Source organism: Muntiacus reevesi, chromosome 8, assembly GCF_963930625.1.
Source record: "Muntiacus reevesi chromosome 8, mMunRee1.1, whole genome shotgun sequence".
NCBI lineage: Eukaryota > Metazoa > Chordata > Mammalia > Artiodactyla > Cervidae > Muntiacus > Muntiacus reevesi.
In genome coordinates, this window is record NC_089256.1 from 88,845,707 (window position 1) to 88,866,310 (window position 20,604).

Below are 20,604 nucleotides of genomic sequence, written 5' to 3' on the forward strand. Positions count from 1 at the left end.
TCCAAGTTCCCACAGAGCAGGTACTGGCTTCAGTTTGTTTTGTTTGCCCCATTCGCCCCGATGCAGCGGAACACGTATGAATTTCAGAGACGGACACTAGCGTTTTCAGACTACAAACTTACCATCACTTAGTGAACGGCAAAATAAAGCCCCCAAATTTCTGCCTGTCATCCACGTCAGGGTAACAAAACAGAAACGACAGGACGGAAAATACCACAGTGCACTGTGTGTATCAAGGGTAACTTCCACACTGTGAAGCTTTTGTTTGAGGCACACAGACACGCGCACCCATGAACACACATGCTAGGCTATAAGCAAAATGTATTTCTCATTATGTTAAGCTACCGATACCGACCACGGTTGCAGGATGACTCCACCATGTGTGAATTTCCACTAGATATGTCAGGCACGTCACTGTACACTCTCATTCACACATGAAAGAAAAGCTGTCCTACTCAGATTCCGCAGAAGCAGCAGCCCAAGAGGCCAGATTTCTCATCATGCGGGGGGTCAAAACGGATTGGAACAGGGCTGGTTAAGCAGTGATCAAATAACAGTAAATGTTTAAATAACCTATTTAAGTGTTGTTGGGGGGGGTGCAGAATTAGTGTCTAAGTCTACATGATTATCTCTTAAGAAACTCAACAGGTAGCTATCCATGGAAAGCTAAAAGGGTAACATGAGGAGGGCCAGGACCATGCTAGGTAACCTCAAGTCTAAGTTACAAGAACTCAGAAACTTCGAGTGTGTAGGAGCTCTCGGAAGAGCAGACAGACCAGGCAAAAAGGGAAAATGAGAAGACAGGCCACTTCTGAGATGGAGTCATATTATTGGCCAAGTACCTGATGGAAATGCGGTTTCTGCTCTTTCACGGCCCTAGGTATATGTCCGGTATAGACAAACTTGAAAGGCTCTGTTCCAGGTAACCTCAAGACCATAGGAAAAACAGTAGGAGAGGAACCATATTTGTCATCTCAGAGTCTCAGCTGCCTCAATATATGGTGGAGAAATAGCCTCCACCCTCATGGTATCGTCAACCTCATGGCATTGTCACAAGGATGATACAAGCTGAGTGAAATGGCCCAGTCCAATCCCTGCAGTACAGTATCCTCTGCAAACCCTGGGTTAATACTTCACCTACATGTAAAAAAATTAATTTCATGATGACCCAATGACAGGTCCCAGAGCTACAGCCACCCTGCAAGTCAGCCTCCACCCTGCCCGCTCACACTGAGACAGCTGAGTATGAGTTTAGCAGCCATAAGCCTTTGTCTATCACTACCAGAAGCAGGGTTTCCTGCTGCTCCAAACGGGAACTGTTCCATTTTATTATTGCAGTCAGATGAGTAGTAGAGTTTATCTCCTACACCAAAGGGGAAAATAATCTGCAATTTCCTTTCACTGGCAACAATACTTCCTTCTGCAGAAGCTGTCCACTGGCTATATAGTCCTTATGCCCCCAAATAACAGATATACAGGTAACAAATGCCAAAATGATCCTAAGACAGAAAAGTACAGATTGATCATGCAGAAAATCAACAGGCCTTAAGTATTCTGGATAAATCAAACAAATTTAGAAACGAACTTTTAAGCACTAGCTCCATATTTATAGATTCAGTAGTCATTTCGATGGTGACAATTTCTCTATTCAGTCATCAAGGAGACAAATCACTCTGTGGATGTGGAATGGCCCCTTCCCTGGACCGAGAGAAGAGACACCACAAGGAGACATCTCAAGGTCGAGAGGGCAAACACAGGAATCGGATGGATGATTTCCACAAACCCAAGTTTAGTTCTACAGAGCCCTTCCCCAGAGGTATTCAGAACTCCTCGAGCAACTGAGCTGGGACTTTCCCTGGTGGTCCAGTGGTTAAGAACCCACCTTACGATGCAGGGGACATGGGTTCAATTCCTGGTCGGGGAACTAAGATCCTACATGCCGTGGAGCAGCTAAGCCCGAGGGCCACAACTACTGAACCCTCATACCACAACTTGAGTTCATGAGCCTCAGCGAAAGATCCCACGTGCCGCAACTGAGACCAAATGCAAATAATACATAAAAAAGTAAAGTAAAAGTCACCAAGCCTGCTTTCCTCTTACTTAATTACACTGTATTCCTACAGACTCCTACTGTTCTTAAATGCATCCCATCCACCTCTCCAAAAGACATTATCAAGTGGAGGACAAGGCTGTAATTTAATTTGATCTCATAGTATGCAAACACCTAACATAGGTAGTTTTAAACTATGAAGATACCAAATTTCCTAACACATCAAAGACATTTGTTAAATCCAGGATGTAGCCAAGAAAACGTTAAGAACTTTTCTTTTAAAATAAAAATTCAAAACAGCCTCTACATAGTCCCTAAATAGGAAACTTTCTGGCTATTTTAACTGCTGGGTAGCTTTCTGTTATTTTCACTTATGGAATTAGGTTTTGTCTTCATTCATTCACTCATAAATTCATCACAGATTTACTGCAAGCCTACTGTAATTCAGGTACTGTTTCATGTGCTAGGGATATAATAGAGAATATAACAGACAAAAATCTGCCTTCATGCAGTTTTTATTTCAGTGGGAAAGTATGGACAATTAACAAGAAAAGTAAATCACATAGTACATGAGAGGGGTAAGTGTCAGGAAGAGGATAAGAAAAGATGAGGAGGTGGTAGTGAAAGAGTCGTGTGTACGCTGAGAAGACAGCAAGTGCAAAGGTCCTGAGGCAGAGTGTACCTCACACAGAAGGAACATCCACATAACTGAGCAACAAGCAAGACAGAGATCCAAGAGAGGCGTTCAGAAGAGTAACCAGGGGCCAGAACACGGTCTCACTGGTCTCTGTAAGGCTTGGTCTTTACTTTGCGTGGAGTTAAGAAATCAGTTAACACTTCAGAAAACAGGATGCCTTGGTACACTGTTACAGGGCCACAAATCAATAATATAACTATATGGCTGCTGTATGGAGACGAGACCAACGGCACAGAGGAAGACGCGGGGCGCTGAGCTGGGCAGCACAGGGGACAGCGCCCCTCCGCGTTGACAGAATGGCAGCCGCAAAGCAGCTCTATTCTGAAGGTCCAGGCAACAGGCTTTGCACCAAATTGGAAGCAGGTGATGGGAGAAAGAGAAGTGTGAGGAACGGCTCCAAGGGTTTTGATCTTCAGGACTGGAAAAAGGAGTCATTATTTGCTGAGAAAAAGAAGAGATTGTGAGAGAAGCTGATTTGGGGGGGAGAGAAGGGAGTGATCGGAAGTCAACGTTGGGACAGGTTAACTTTGAGATGCCGGCTAGATGCCAGAAGTGAAGTTGGAGATCCTTGTCTGACACTCGAGAAAAGGTCCAGTCTACAGACAGAAACCTGGAGATCGTCAGAGGCAGAGGATCCATTTAAAGCCACAAGACTAGCAGCAATGAGCCTGGGAGTGCAGAACAGGGAGGAGCCCCAAAGATGGAGCCTTGGGACTCCCAACCGTTAATGATGGGAAGAGGGAGGACTCACAAGGAGATCAAGGGGCTCCAGGTGCTCTGACTTGATTTCAAATCCCCTGACCCTCTATCCTCAGAGGGTGTGTGTACGTGATGTTTCCCTGCCTGGGACTCCTCCACCCTGCACCCACCCCCTCCAACAACTCTGACCCGACATGTATCTGGCAGCTGATCAGATGGCAGCTCTTGTCACCTTCTTTGCCACCTTCCCAAAGGTGCCCAAACAGATGCCCTTCCCCACAGGGTCTCAGAGCAGCACAAGCCCGTCCTTCACGGCAGTCACACAGCAACTCTGCATCTATTTAGGGGGTTATCTGGTGTCTGTCTTACCAGCTACAGTGTCTGCAAGGACATGAACGGAGGGTGGGGGCTGTTTGTACTCCATCACCAGTGTCTAGAACAGGGCCCTTCATAAAGAATAGGGGAAGGAAGGAATCCTTGATCAACCTCTCATCAATTTTCTGTTAAATGAAATAAGACTCTCTTTGTGTGGGTCCCAGGTCAAGGTTTGCAGTTGAAACATCTCCTTTTATACTTATGCCAACCAAAATAAAATACCCTTGTGCTCATGTCCTCCCACATTCTTGGAGCACCTGTCTCTTCTGCCCCCTACCTCCCCTTGGGGCCTCAGGCATACAAATCCATTTTCACAACCCATTGTTCTCCCCAGAGAATCAATAACATAAATATTGGCACATAAATTAGTGTACTCATTGGCTCTTACTTAAGCTCCAACCAGAATATTTATTTTTTTCTCAATGTCTATATATTTTCCAGAAAGGGTTATATAGTTCAAGTTCCGCTATCACTATAATTCAGAAAAAAAGCCATTTCTAATAGTGATATGAACAATATGAAATGCACTAAGCTATACTGATGTGTCCCCAGTATTTGGAGATAAAAGAAAAAACACTCCCAAACTGGAACTGAAAAAAACAAAACCAAAAATTATAAACACACACTTCAAACATAAACATGCGTGTACATTTTTCTAAAGAGAAGGTCTGTGGCTCACAGCTTTTATCAGATTCTCAAAGCACATAACAGCTCCCCCAGAAAAGACAGATGACAAAATGCACATCCATCCTACAGACTAACAGAGGGACTAGAAAGAACACTGAAAATCATCATGTATAGACAGGAATTAAGACACATTGTTCAGGAAAAAAGCAAGCTTTAATATATGCACGGGCTTCCTTGGTGACTCAGTGGTAAAGAACCCACCTGCCAATGCAGGACACTTGAAAGACATGGGTTTGACCCCTGGGTTGGGAAGATCCCCTGGAGCAGTAAAGGAACTCCGTATTCTTGCCAGTAAAATCCCATGGACAGAGGAGCCTGGTGGGCCACAGTCCATGGGGTCACAAAGAGTCGGACACAATTCAGTGACTAAACAACAGCAACGATATCTGCACAGTATATAACTTATGTTAGTACACATAATCTTTTTCTCCTTAAATGTATATACATGGATTTTGAGAGCAGTGTTACCAAATTGAGAAGCGCATTGCCTAGAGAGAAAGGGGAAGAGACTGGGATTGAAGATATGATCAAGAGAGACTTCAGTCTTATCTGAAATTTTTTTTTCATGGAGAATGTGTTATGTATTGCTTATATAGTCAAAATCAGCTTTCAAAAATGTTAAGGGAATGCCTTAATTTAATTGTACTCAAATGGCAAGAGTGTAGCTCTGTCCTTGCCTCAGGCTATGCAGACCCAGCTCCAGCCCTCTTGGCTGGACCAGGATCTCTGCTGGGGGTCTCAGGTCTGGAGGACACAGACCTCCAGTTCTGTTTATAAAGATACAAACACCCTAGGAGACCTACTGTCCAACTTAAAAGCTTGCACCAGTACACGCCTAAAGCCCTGACTGTTTACACGGTGAGTACTGAAAGTAAGCCAGACATGAAAAATGCAAACTTTTTTCTATTTTTATAAACATAAAAGATAGAGATGATAAAAGCCATTAATCAACATTTAAGGTAAAAAAAAAAATAAGTTTATGAGGCTGCTGTGTTGCAAAAATGTAAATGGAAAATTCTACGACTGAAGAGATTATTTTAAGCAGCAAGTCACTGAACAACTGAAAATTAATTCAGACAAGTGTGAAAACGTAAGGGAAAACGATGAAATTTTCAATGACCTCTTTAAGCATTTCTGCAAGCAGAAGGATATTCAGGTTTATTACATCTGCTGAGTTGTGATTTTCAGTAGAAAACAGTCTGTCTTTTACAATAAACATGGTGTAAATTCTAAAAGAATAAGTCCCACCAGATGGAACTGCTAAGACTCCAAAGAGTGTTATAAGTATCATGAAATCATAATCAAATAGCCAGTTTTCAAATCATCCTTTCTGGTTCTGCAGTTCCAGAAAGTCGTCCAGAGCAAACTATGTGTCTTAGGAGCCAAGTCCTAATTCTAGTTATGAACCTAGTTAGCTACACTAGGGACAGCCGAAGACGTACTTCACAGAAAACATAGAGAACCAGTTCCAGAATAAAGTGTTTAAAATATTTGAGCACGCTGGAGAAATATGCAAAGCGAGTAGGATTACTGATAAGTCGCCTGTCAGCAAGTCCAGAGGAAAAGTCCAGTAAGAGGGTGACTATAGGAGGCCCGTATCTGGTGACTGCGTTGGATACTGAACCCAAGCAGAGTGTTCGCCTCTGTGCTTGTTCCTGCCTCTGGAGCTGAACACCCGTGTCAAAGGCACCTGGCATGTCAAGGCTATGGGAATTACACAAACACCCCACGGCAGAGGGGGTCAGGGCCAACAAAGAGGGCTGGCAAGGGTGGCTTTGGGACTGTCACCAAAGTTAACAAACACTAGTTTTGCAACTGCCATTTTTTCAATCTAACGCGTAGTACCTGATAGGAGGAAGGGTCGAGTTATGACAACGGCAAAAAGGCTCCAGGCGAGGTTCATTTTTTATTTTCTGTAATACTGTAAAGCCTCCCGGGATCCTATGAAAGGATAAAACTTATTAAAAACCTGAAGCTCTCTTTGCAGGGGGGACTCAGCCGCTACGCACCTGGCGCTAACTGCTACAGGTATGCAGTGTTCTATCCCACACCAGTAACACAATCAATATTTTTCTTCAAACCCACAAGCCCAGAAATCCAAGCACTGTGGTCTTAGTCCTCACAATGCCAGTTTAGGTGAGTTGCTGGGTGAATCCCCTGTGGATGGCAGATTCCTTTGTCTCTGGGCACAGATCTCCAGAGGACAGAAAATTACTTTTTTTTCTAACTTTTGGACTCTGGGAGAAAGCGAGGGTGGGGTATTTTGAGAGAACAGCATCAAAACATGTATATTATCTATGGTGAAACAGATCATCAGCCCAGGTTGGATGCATGAGACAAGTGCTCAGGCCTGGTGCACTGGGAAGACCCAGAGGGATCAGGTAGAGAGGGAGGCGGGAGGGGGGATCGGGATGGGGAATACATGTAAATCCAGGGCTGATTCATGTCAATGTATGACAAAAACCACTACAATATTGTAAAGTAATTAGCCTCCAACTAATAAAAATAAATGAAAAAAAATTACTTTTTTTTCAAATTGAAACCCCAAATTTCATTTCAAACCAAGCAAAACCTGAAAACCATGATCATTTAAGTTATTTTGCATACATTAGTGTTCCCCAAGACCTGAAGTAAAAGTCAAGTTGCTCAGTCGTGTCCAACTCTTAGGGACCCCATGGACTGCAGCCTACCAGGTTCCTCCATCCATGGGATTTTCCAGGCAAGAGTACTGCAGTGGGTTGCCATTTCCTTCTCCAGGAAATCTTCCCGACCCAGGGATTGAACCTGGGTCTCCTGCATTGTAGGCAGACACTTACCATCTGAGCCACCAGGAAAGCTCAAAGAGCAGCAAAAAGTTATGTTCCCTAGAATGGAGAAATTCTGTATTTCCACTGAAGAAAAGATTGATGCACTCAGACAATCAAGTAAAGGAAAAATAAGTCTGGCACCATCTGATGACATTAAGGAGCCCAGGTTGCGTTCCTGACACAGAAGAACACCCCACTTCTACGTGGGGGGACCTGTCAACAAAGCCGCATTGCTACACACATCCACCAGGTCGCGGTAATCCAGTTAGGGACGCCTGCGGCAGCCTAAACTTTCTCCACTATGTTGAGGCCCAATTAAATGCCTCTCTTACTCATTCCTAGGTGACTACAACACTCCAGTTAAACCTGTCGCAACACCTTACACAGAAAACCACCTCTTGCCTGCGTGGTTGTCCAACGAAACTGAAGAAGACGCATTATAAACAAATGCACTAAGACAAATTCCATACAGACTGAAGGTTTCAACACCTACAAAACAAGCAGAAGTGACTGCAAATTGCTGCTCTGAAATTTTCAAGTCTCCCACACACTGGATGCTTCTTGCAGTTATCTGATAAAAAAAGTTTCATCATCTCAGGAGGCAGTCTGGAGTTGGCAATGGAGATAAGAGGTTTGCATAGGACAATCAACAGCCGCTAACACACAGGTGTGCTCCTAAGCAACCCCTCCCAAGTAGAAAGTCAAGGTAGATCCAAATAGAGATCTAACCCCCTTGCCAGAAAACCCTTTATTCTACTCCTTTCTGGAATCAAGGCCTCACTCAGAGAAGAGTTGTGGGTTAAAGACTAGATAGAGACGACCTTACTTATTTGGTATTACTAAAAATTATGCATGAAAAAATTAAAATTAAAATTAAGCATGGAAAGATGATGCAAAAAAATACAAAAAGTCGAAGTACTCCAAAACCTGCCCTAAACACGGCAGCCCCTTTACAAGAAGAAATCAGGCACAATATCAGACAGAGATAATGGAGGTGCTGACTGCTTATGGAAAATATCCTGACATTTTTCATAACTCACGAAGCCTCTATTCTTTAGGGTCCTAACTGCAACCTGGATATTCACTAACTACTAGAATTTTTAAAAAGTAATGGCTGCTTTTTGTTGTTAAAAGTATCCAGTTTTAAAGAAGCCGAAGGGGACTGCCACTTTTTAGTGGACAGGAAACCCACGTGGGAAGGACAGAATAGACACCTTCAGGACAGTAATGACACCTGGGGAGGCAGGAAGGAGAAAAGGACCGGGAGGAGGATGGTGAACAGGGTCTGCCTGAAAAACGAGAGGCCTGAATACGAAAATGTTAATGTCTGTTCAAGCTGGTACCTGTGTGGCAGGTACCTGGAGATGCATTACACAAACTTACATGTTAGTTTATCTGCACGCTTGTCCTCTCGCCTTTCGAGATGGCCCACACTCTGTCTCTGGGGTGTGTTTCTCTCTAAATCAATTCACATCTTACTTATCACTCCGTCTCTTACTGAATTCTTTCTGCCACAAGACACTGAGAACTTCAATAAATCCTGAGACCAGGCATGATCTCAGTTAAAAGACCATGAGCTCAAGTTCCAGATCTGGGATTTCGCTAGGGTCAAGTCCTGGACTGTAGGTTCAAGGCCCAATTTGAATTACATGGTTTCAGAGGGTACATTACAGATGAACCGACTTAAGAAACATGATTAAGTAATCACAATGTATGACCTTATGCAGATTCTGATTTAAATAAATCTTAAAAAAATATGAAAATTGAGAAAATGAGAATACTGACTGGGCATTGGATGGTATTAAGAATTTTTTTCTGAATTTTTAGTTGTAGCAATATAATGAAATATTATTTACGGATAACTTTTCTGCCTTCTTGAAGTTGTTGTTCAGTCGCCAAGTTGTGTCTGACTCTTTGCAACCCCAGGGACTATGGACTGCCAGGCTCCTCTGTCCATGGGATTTCCCAGGCAAGAATACTAGAGTGGGTTGCCATTTCCTTCTCCAGGGGATCTTTCCGGACCAAGAATCAAACCCATATTTCCTGCACTGCCAGGTGGATTTTTTACACTGAGCCACCAGGGAAGCCCTGGGCTTGAAATACTTTATAGTTTAAAAAAAAAAGTTTTTAAAAGTGAAACAGACACACAGAAAGGCCAAAGAAAACGCAGGCTGGTGCCCAAGTGACGCAAAGGGCAAAGTCCAATCATGATGCTTTGGTTAAATGTAATTGCCAAGCAACACAATAAATACACACAAGCCCTGGGAACATGCAAATCCAAGATAACACAGTTCTGCAGTCAGAATCTACTTTACAACATTTTATCACCACATAGTCTTCTAATATCAATCTTTTCGTTAACAAAAGGCACAACAGTACATTGATCCTTTGCCAAATAAAATGCATGCCCATATTTGAAGTATTGAAAGTTTGAAAGATACAAAGTGGTATTTAAATTTGCATTTGTTAATCTAAATGGAAAAAAAAAAATCTAAATGAAAGTCAAACTCCAGGAAGCATAAATATGGCAGCCTGGCTTTCGGTACAAAGCTAAGTTGGAGAAGTGTGTAAGTGACAGCGAAGTACATGTTTTTGTTTAGCATTCAGAGATCAACAGCAAGATTTAGGCCTGGACTAACACACACAGATGCTGCCCTAGAGAGAAAACTCAAAAAATCCAGTTTTCTTCTCGAGTATCCCCTAACAAATGGTCTATACCAACAACAGAATGACAGTCCCTCAGGGTCAACTTGGCCTGTTACGTTGCCAATAAAGGTTCATCTAGTCTAAGTTTTGGTTTTTTCCAGTGGTCATGTATGGATGTGAGAGCTGGACTATAAAGAAAGCTGAGCGCCAAAGAATTGATGCTTTTGAACTGTGGTGTTGGAGAAGTCTCTTGAGAGTCCCTTGGACTGCAAGGAGATCAAACTAGTCAATCCTAAAGGAAATCAGTCCTGAATACTCACTGGAAGGACGGATGCTGAAGCTGAAACTCCAACACTTTGACCACCTGATGTGAAGAACTGACTCACTGGAAAAGACCCTGATGACCCTGATGTTGGGACAGATTGAAGGCAGGAGGAGAAGGGGATGACAGAGGATGAGATGGTTGGATGGCATCAGCAACTTGATGGACATGAGTTTGCTAAGCTCCGAGAGTTGGTGATAGACACGGAAGCCTGGCGTGCTGCAGTCCATGGGGTCGAAAAGAGTCAGACAGGACTGAGCGACTGAACTGAACTGGCCTGTGTGGGGGTCTCCCAGGTGGCGCTAGTGGTAAAAAATCTGCCTGCCAATGCAGGAGACATAAGAGACACAGGTCTGACCCCAGGAAGAGGGCAGGGCAACTCACTCCAGTACTCTTGCCTGGAGAATCCCAAGGAGAGAGGAGCCTGGTGGGCTACAGTCCATGGGGTCGCAAAGAGTTGGACACGACTGAGCAACTACTGGCCCAGAGATAGTGTTGGGCTCATGAAACAATTGTTTAAAACTTAAATTAGGATGATACTCGAAGGGACGTCCCTGGTGTTCCAATGGCTAAGATTCTACACTCCGCATGCAGGAGCTGGAGTTTGATCCCTGGTCCGAGAACTAGATCCCACATGCCGCAACCAAAGATTCTGCATGCTGCAACAAAGATTGAAGATCGTGTGCCGCAACTAAGACCTGGCACAGCCATATAAACAAATATTAAAGAAAACAAACAAACGGAATTTTGCTGTTGTTCACTCACTGAGTTGTGTCCGACTCTTTAGGATCCCATGGACTGCAGCACACCAGACTTCCCTGTCCTTCGATATCTCCCAGAGTTCGCTCAATCTCAAAAGTCTGACTTTCTGTATTCTCTTTTCTAAATATCAGAAAATATTGCAACACTGAACTGGTTTGAACTAACTGGCAGCTGTCCAATTTATACAAGGCCCATGGACCACAGTTCCCCACCACTCCCCATCACCCACACTCACCAGCATCGCTTATAACACTACTTGGCCTGCCCCCCGTAGGCATTTTAATCTGTGGTGTAACACTAAGGATGTCACACTGTGCTGTGATGCTGCAAATACATATCTTCCCCTTAGCACAAAATTAGGGGGTAGGAGGGTTTGGTTTCTTGAATTCTGAATTCCAGTACAGTCCAGAGAGGGTGCTCAGTGCGGAAAAGCCTGAGCCAGATGTCATCTCCATAATCAACATACACGCATTTCCATGGTCAAGTTTACAAGTGCTTCTTCACTTACGCTGACGGGTTCCCTAAGTGCATGAGATTCCCGATTCTGAACTATGCTCATTTCGGCTTCAGAGAGAATCACTTCTGCTTCCGTAATACTAAAGGACTCACAGAGGTGCACTGGCATGTTCGTCATGCAACATTCCCACCACCCAACATTCCCACCACCCAAGCCAGTTATGGGAACTCTTTCCCACCTACAAATGCTGGACCCAAACTCACACCACGTAAACTAAGCATCACACTGTGACATTGTTAAGCCAGGAGGAGAAGAAACTATGGCTGAAAACTAAAGAGGTTTGATGCAGAGAGGAGAATTTACTCATCAATACAAAAATAAGTATCAGACACTGGCCCACAAAAGAGGCACACGTGGAGACAGAACAGAATGCCATTCATTAACCAATTTCAAGAAAATATAAATATGTCTCTATCAAACGAAATTTCCAAGGAAGAGGTGTAACACATTCCCTGTTTTACATAGGTACTATACATACATACAAATATCATACATACATATATATTATTGTCATTCAGTCACTAAGTCGTGTCCAACTCTTTATGACCCCAAAGGACTGTAACCTGCCAGGCTCCCCTGTCCATGGGGATTTTTCAGGCAAGAATACTGGAGTGGATTGCCATTTCCTTCTCCAGGGGATCTTCCTGGATCAGGGATGGAACCTAAGTCTCCTGCATTGGCAGGTGCATCCTTTACCACTGAGCCACCAAGGAAACCCCCAAACTTATGCATACACAGCCATAATTATGATACAGTTCAGATATATTAAGAGATATTAAGCTATCACTTAATATAGATATATTAAGCTACCACTACATACACACTCTATAAAAAAAAATAAGAAAATACACTGAGTAGGAAGAGTTTCCAGAGCCCATAGTACATCAGTCTTAAATCACTTTATTTTATAAAAACATGATAAATTTTCCTGATCAGAATTGTCAAAGTTCACTTTCTCACTGCAGAGTTTCAAGAAATATTTCACAATCTAAAGAGAAGAACCTTCCTCCTGAGGGTTACAGGATCACTGGTAGAAAAAATTAAAACCACAACCAGGTATAATTTTCACAACTTGGTTTCTTCACGCCCACAGATAGAAAAACCAGAAGGTACACACTCACCGCAGAGAGCTGGCTCCATGTGGACCTCAGAGGCTTGTGGTGAATCACAATTTTTTCATCGGATTTCTGTTCTTTCAGCTCTGACTCCTCATCGGAGTCAATGTCAAGGGCCTTTTCTTTGTAGTTCTGGTACAGGACAGCGTTTTCTGCAAAAAAATAACCAAACCCTACACATCACTAACTGCCACCCCCCCATCATGATGCTACTTGTTCTAAAGAAACATCCAATATTTATGTGATGTTTGGCCTCCAATTTAATAAACAAGAGATAAATGGATTTCTTCATGAAGAGTCATGATCAAAAATCTATCTTCTCACTCATACAGCTCTATCCCCCAATCATCTGCAGGGGACAGGGAAGTACCTGTACGTCAAATGCCAACTGAAGCAAAGTTTCCATGACTCTGTCCACCACTCATGAAGGTCATGTCTATCACATCATTGTTTTTTAGGTTAAATTGAATTTACACCCCTTTATTTTTCAATTTAACAACATTTATAGCGCATCTACAATGTGCCAAGGGCTGGGAGTAAATAGAAAATAAAAGACACTTTCTGTGCCCTCATGAGCTAAAAATTTATAGTAAAAGTCAGTCATTCATGAATTCATTCAACTGATACTTAGAAAATGTCTACTAGACGCCAGTAAATGCTAGGTGCTGGGAATACAACAAAGAAAAACAACAAAAAAAAGAGAAAAATCTCATTCTTCAGGAAGCTGACATCAGAGTGATGAAAGAATGACAATAAATAAACAAGCAACCTTTATAATATGGCAGATGCTGAAAAGTAACATGGCGAAAAATCAAACAGAGAAAGGGTGTTATGAAGGGTGGTACGTAGATTTTAAACAGGGTGGTTTAGGAAGGCCTCATAGAGGTGACATTGAAGCAAAGATCTAAAAGAGGTTAAGAAAGGAAACCGTCTGGACTGCTGGCAACAACAGAGACATCAGCAAACAGAGACAGCAGCAGGTACAAAGGGCCTGGGGCAGGAGTCGGCTTGATGTGTCTAACAACAGGCACGCCGATAGGGCCAGGAGGCCTGTGTGGCCGGAATAAGTTAGGGGAGGGGAGGAAGCACAGGAGATGGGGGTTGGGATGAGTAGAGGGCTGACCATGTAGGGTCTTGCCTCCATGCCACTGGAAGGACTTTTGTTTCTTACTCCAAGTAAGACAGCAAGTCATTTTAAGGTTGAGAACACAATGATCTGGCACAAATACATATCTACAAACCAAAAGATTTATACACAAGTGCTCTGAGGACAGACTGTCAGCAGGACATGATTTAGTCTGGGGGTCAGAGAGGTGTTAATGAGGAAAATCTTAAGATCTGAAAGCTGAGAAAGCACAGAGCTACAGAAAAAAAACCACCTGCAAAAGCAAGAGGAAATAAATGATCTGAGAAGAACAAAAGAGGTCACGAGCTAGAGTAGAGGTGTCTATCAGACAAAGGGTGTAAGGTGGGTTTAGGGAGAAGAGCCAGACAGTTCAAACCAGGCAGAGTTTTGCAGGCAATGTTCAAGAACTAGATTTTATCCTGATCCCCAAAGCCCCAGTTTCTTTCATACTGTAAAGGTTTTATTTTATCCCGACGGCAGTGAAAACCCACTGAAAGACATTTTTAGATTGGAAGAGCAAGACATTGACTAGATAAGGGACTAATTAGGATGCTCTTGAAGTGGTCAGTGAAAAGCGATGGGGACTTGAGGGGGCTGGACTGGAAACAGGGGTCAGACTGGCTGTGGTGGTCAGGATGTCTTCTAGCTCTGTTAAGTCCCACAGCTGAAAAGCGGAAGAAGGGAACTCCAGAAGAAATTCGGCTTTAGTGGAAAGATTATGAGTTTGGTTTTGGAACATACTGAGCTTGAAACGTTTTCCCTATTTAGTGAAGCTAGCAAAACATCCGCCTAATTTCTCATCAACTATGGCATGTACTGTGTGCATCATCATCACTAAATACTGAGAGTTCATGCAAGACTTTACTGTTCTCTGATTGGTCTGCAGATGAAAGCAGATTATGAGGGTACAGATCTCTGTAGAACCCTTTAAAGTACTTAATTATATGACATAAAATATGTTCGGACATTGTTGATATGATGTCTCATTCATCCCACAACAATGCAGGCAATTATGAGCTTCATTTTACGCAGAATAAAACAGGCTCAGTGAAGTTGAGAGGTGTGTTTAACATCACTCCACTGATAAGTAGCAGCAGCAGGACAGGAACTCAGGTCTCTGGTTCCAATATCACAGGATCTCACCACTCAGCCACACAGCTTCCTGACTCACATTCTTGTTAGTCACCAACTGTAAGACTCCTGCATTCCTCACGTACATATATGTGAAAAAGAATGTCTAGGTCATCATATTTGAGAAGAGCGGAGAGGGTGCACAGAAACAGCTCCTCGTAAAAGCAAACAGCGTAACACTAGTTATAATGACGGTCTGGCCTCAGACTTCAAAAATGCTCAACATTTTTAACTATTCGAAGCAAAAGTCCCAAAACTAATGCCAAATTCCAGAAGATGCAAAACATCTCTCATGATTGATATTAGATAGATGCCTGTTCACTTCACGGTCTTAACAGGGTACAAGAGAAAGCAAAGTGCATGAGAAGCAGTTGTCTGTCCTGATCCCGGCTGTGTGACAGTGGATAAGGTACTAAGCCTCTTTGAGATTCCAGATTCCTCGGTTATAAAATCTGGAGGATGCCTTTATCCCAACCAGCAAAAATGCTATATCTGGGTTTCTTCCCCATAGAAAACATTTTTCTAAGAGGGATACAATAAATACATTTTTATAAACTGGTCATATTTAAATGATAAAATGGGAACTGATTTTTATAAGAATTATATGGGGAAATGTTTTGTAATCAGCCAAGTTGATAAAACTCTGGGTGGTTTTACTTTTGATTTACTTACAGAGGGGCCTACCCTTCTTCACTGTTCTTTTAAAGGCTGGAAAACCTTAGCATTTCAAAGAATGACAGGAAGTAACTACCCTCACTTCCACCACACTCCCCCAGCTCTACAAGCTCTTCAGGTCCATTGACACTGGCTCCATTTACACAAAGTCCGCTAATCTGATTAGGGTCTGAACACCTGGTGAAAGCTGCTTTTGTTTCTGAGATCCTTCACAAAAACACTACACAGGGTCGAAGTTCATAGCAGTAGGGTTCTGTTAGCGAAGAGAGTTAGGTTTCCTCCAAATTGAAACTTGGTTAGGAAACCATATTAATGATATTAAAATATGGGGATAAGACCATTAAGTCAAAGGAAATATGACCTAAGGAAATAGCGGATGTAAGATCTACATGCCAAACCTTCAGAATTTTAAACTGAAGAGCTAGAACTTATCCTTATTCTTTCTTCATTTTTTGAGGGAGGTGGGGATAGAGCCAGAGTAGAGGAGAATTAAAAATCCCAGAACACTGGTCTGACAAAGGCATCGGCTTACAAAGAATGCCGTTAATTTTATTCACTGCTGGTATTACTGGATGAAAATTTAGCTTAGTGCAGAGCTTTGTGCTGTATAATTTGAGAAGAAGTTGTACATTTTTCTCATCTTGTGTTTTTGTTACTTCAGTTGGATTTCAACTTATAATTGATATTCCACATTGAAACAGCAATAAAAGTCTGGAAAATCAAATGCTTACCTTCCCCATCAAATGTTCCTTGTCCTTTCAGCATTTTTTTCTAAGAAACAAGAAAAGCAAAAAGAGGAAAAGCAAAGCAAACTATGTATGAATGAGCCAAACAGAAAATACAGCTATTTCAAGAAAAAGTACTTTTTTTGTGGTCACATTCATTAGATTTCCAACAGCATGCACACATGATCCCTTGAGCAGTCATATGACTACTACCACTCACTTAAAAGATGAAATAAAATGTACAATATCCCCCACACTCTGCCAATACAGCTTGAGAATCCTCAAATGACCAATAGTTTTCAGCTTATTACTGATGATTCACCATCACTGTTAAACTGAACTATGCTATACTTGCAGAGCTGGGGGGAGGGGAAGCACATAAAATGTTATGTAATTTCTTTACTTAGAAATTAGTTTGCTTAGTCGCCCAGTCATGTCCTATTCTTTGTGACCCCATGAGCTGGTTCCAGGCTCCTCTGTCCATGGAACTTTCCAGGCAAAAATACTGGAGTTGAGAAGACATTCCCTTCTCCAGGGGATCTTCCCAACCCAGGGATTGAGCCCAGATCTCCTGCATTGCAGGGAGATTCTTTATCATCTGAGCCACCAGGGAAGCCCACTCATGATTCACCACCACTGTTAAACTGAACTCTGTTAAACTTGCAAAGTTGGATGGGGAAAAAAAAATACACATAAAATGTTATGTAATTTCTTTAAGGCCATAGGATCTAAAATAAAACAGGCTCGCTTGTGTATTACATATGTGACATTTATATAGACTGGTTCCAGCTTTCAGATTAATCAGGAAAAGATGTGGCTGCCAAAATGAATTTCTGCCCTATTGCTGAGATCTGTCTTGTGTCTGGAGAAGGCAGCACATGTACACTCCAAAATCTCCTTCCCTAGTCTTCCCTATTTCTTTATGTCATATTTGGTATTTTAAGGAGTGCAACTCCTAAGTCTTTATCTGGGAGCAACGCCACACCGTTCACTCCAACCTGAAGTTCCAAGCTACCAACTTGTTAAATGCACTCAAGGGTTAAGTGGGCACAAAATGGGAATGAGATGCAACCAAAATCTCTGGTGAAAGAAGCCAGAAACAACGAAGATGACAAACTATGTCCTTTGTGATTCTAGCAGTTGACCTTTAAGATTCACATTTTACCTGGATGGTATTTAGTATCCGTGATCATCACGGAAAGGAAAAATATTTCAGTAACTAAGTCACTAATATAAGTACTTAAAATAATCAACAGGCTGAAAGGAAATCAGTGTTTTCCTGCATCAGCTGTGGTGAATCAGGAACCAGTAACTGACACTTCTAAACAAGCACCACACGGGCAGATCCACGCCTGCCTGCCTCCCCCTTGGCAGCTACCTGTATTAAAAGTGCTCAAGACTCACTCCACCAATACGAAATCTGATGTGTTTTTTTTCTCCTACTTGTCCAAACATTTTGCCGAACTTAGAAAATTAATAGTGATAAGTTTCAGTTCCTCCCATAAAACTGCATTAACCTGGGCTCTGCCTACCTGCACTAAAATGGCCAAGAGATAGACGTGCAGGGCTCTGATCGACAAACAATAAAATTAAAAAACAACAATAACCTGTGGTTCCTCCGTGCCCCTCCTCCCCACCCCAAACATCTTCACTGGCGACTTGGTGACTACCTAACCTGCGCCCCTCTTGCCCACTTTTACCTTTATCCTCCCCAGGCTGGAAAACTTCTCCTTGTCCTCCACCACTGCTTTCAGAGCCGGCTGGGACATCCTGTTCTTCTTCTTCGAGGTGCCAGGACTGTCAAAGTCAACGCCACTGACCACCGCCCTGCGATAGGAGGTGGACCGCAAGCCTCTGCGCAGCGACCCCGGGCTGTCCGCCTCGTGCTCCGCCTCGCCCTCGTCCTCTGCCGGGCCCAGGGGCGGCCCGAGGCCCTCCACCATGCTGCGTACCTTGAGCAGTCTCTTGTGAGCTTCCACGTTCAGACTGTTGGACTTACTAACTTTAATTTCCGAGGCCAAGCTCTTCGGAATGATCTGCTGTTTTCCCACTTTGAGGGCGGCGGGGCTGTTTGTGCTCAAAACCACCGAAGGATTCTCCAGGAGTTCGTTCTCCGGTGAGGGCAGCCTTTGGAGGGGCAGTTTTTGTTCCAAAGACCTTTTGGGGGGCGAAGGAGAGAGCCTCGAGGGTCCTCGCTCAGGGTCCTTAGCCACGCAGCCGGACAGCGAACCGGCGCCCTGGGAGGAGACACCAGGCGAGAGCCCATTTGCAGCCGGCGAAGGCAGGGGGCTGGAGGGGAATCCGGGCTTGTCCCCCTCGGGGCTGCAGGGGGAGGACGCTCGAGGAGTCCGCGGGGGCTGCAGCGGCTGAGGCGCGGGCTTGGTCGCCGTGCCGTTCGCTGCGGACTTCGGGGAGCCGCCCGACGCCACTCTGGGGACTTGGGGTGACTTGGGCCGTCGGAGCCGAGGAGAGACAGCCCGGTACTCCGGGGAGACGGTCCTCCCATTGGTCACCGCCCTCCGATGGGCGCAGAGAAGCAGGGGGCTCCTCTGGACCGTCCTGCCGTCGGAGGCGCCGGGCACTTCGGCCAGACTCTGCGCCGCAGGGAGCGTCTCTCGGTCCTCCACCGGGAAATCCGTGATCAGCAGCCCGCTGGGGCTCTGGTAGGACTGGGGCCTCGGCTTGCTCCGGCCCAGGAGCTGGGGCTGAGGGGTTGAACGCCTCCGCCACAAAGGGGTTAAGCTGTTGCTGGAGAAGTCCACTTCGCTCTCGGTGTTCATAGCGGAGCCTCGGGGCTCAGCCCCCGGGGGGCGGGGGGGGCGGACAGCACCTAGTTAGTCTTGCCTAAAGAGGAAAGAAGTCGTGGAGCTCGGCCTCCGGACTACCAGGCACGCCTTGCAGACGCGCGCGCTCTGAGCCCGGGGATCACCCGGCTGCGCGGGACACAACTGCGTTCAATTACCCACCCTTTCTGGGGCAAAAACTGCGCCCACCGCGGCGAGGGGTCCAGTACAGAAACCTGGGTCGTGCCCAGGCGAATTAATCCAATCACCTCCGCGCCGCTCTCGCGGCCCAAGACCACCCGCACAGAAACAGACCGCCACCAAATCGCCGGTGCAAACTGATGCACAGGAAACTTGGGACGAGTTCAGCTCGGGAAACTCGTCGCGGGACGCTCCCCTCCGCCGCCATCCAGCGGCCAGCCCCCGTCGCAGGTCCCCTAGAGCTCCAGTGGCCCGTCTCCCAGGCGGATTTACCTTCAGGGCTTTGTAGAGCTCGGGGCCGACCAGCACCCCCGCCCAGTGGGTGGCCCGGGTCCCGGGTCCCGGACCGAATCTTCGCAGCGGGAGCTCGGGAGAGCTCCGCCGGCGACCCCGCGTCGGCGCCGCCCCCAGGCCTGATCCCGCCCACGGCATTGGCCGCGCCCCGGCCCGCCCGAGTCGCCGCCTTCTGGGAGCCGCTGCCTTCCCGCCCCGGTCTCTGGTTAAAACGCTCGAGCGCACCTGGGCCGTGCGCCGAGCCCCGGGTTCCAGGCCACGAGATGCGGGGAGGGGGCGGCGTGGGAGCTGCGGGCGCGCAAGGCTGTTGCTCGGAGCACAGCGTGGGAACAAACGTAGGCGCCCTGCCAGAAAGTAATTTGCGAAGGCCTGGGCCCCCGGGGGATCTCCCTGGTGGATCTCCCTGGTGGGAGCTCGGAATGCCGAGCACCGTAAGGTGGGTGAAGGGCGTGAGCCGGAACGCGTGGCTCTGAACACAGAAAGCCAGGCGCCTCTCAGTGTTCCGGTGGTCTTAAATCCGATGCCCTGCGCCCCTGCTTAAAATATCTTACGGACTGATAGGCTTGCTTGTGCCTGGAGTATTTCTGGAAAGATACTTAATAGCCAGTTCGGGGAGCACATCTGGGTGGCTAGGAAACCGGAGGGACGGAGTGTTTTCATTCAATCACCTTTGGATCTTGTATGCTTTGAATTGCGAATGTTACCTATTAAAAGTAACCATAATTTAAACTGCCCAAAAAAAAAAAAAAAAAAAAAAGCTTATTGGTTTCTAAGCATACACAGGATAAAATTCAGAATCCTCTCCAAGGCCCTCTAGGACTTGGCAGCTGGGTAGGAGCGCACGAACAGGACGCGCTTGCCTCTGTAGCCCAGCCTTCCCCCACCCGCTACACCCGTTCCTCCGCTGATTTTAGGCCACACCCCCCAAGTCTGACAGCCTCAAACCTTCCCTTTTGTTTCTCCTTGACCTTCTGACCTCTCGGTGAGAGAGG

The 20,604-nt window shown here is 45.1% G+C and overlaps 1 protein-coding gene across 2 annotated transcripts in view; it reads right to left on the reverse strand.

The window, feature by feature from the left end:
- ARHGEF26 (Rho guanine nucleotide exchange factor 26) overlaps nt 1-19,697 on the reverse strand; it is a 130,998-nt gene extending 111,301 nt beyond the window's left edge. The window contains exons 1-4 of one of the 2 annotated variants that reach the window (XM_065942705.1): nt 19,592-19,697; nt 18,035-19,178; nt 16,341-16,380; nt 12,684-12,829 (exon numbers count right to left, since the gene is read on the reverse strand). In XM_065942705.1, coding sequence (XP_065798777.1) covers nt 12,684-12,829; nt 16,341-16,380; nt 18,035-19,114 — 1,266 coding nt within the window. In that variant the 5' untranslated portion in view covers nt 19,115-19,178; nt 19,592-19,697. Of the gene's footprint in view, nt 1-12,683; nt 12,830-16,340; nt 16,381-18,034 lie in introns of both variants that reach the window. The other variant, XM_065942704.1, reaches the window with a different exon arrangement.
- Nucleotides 19,698-20,604: the final 907 nt, after the last annotated feature.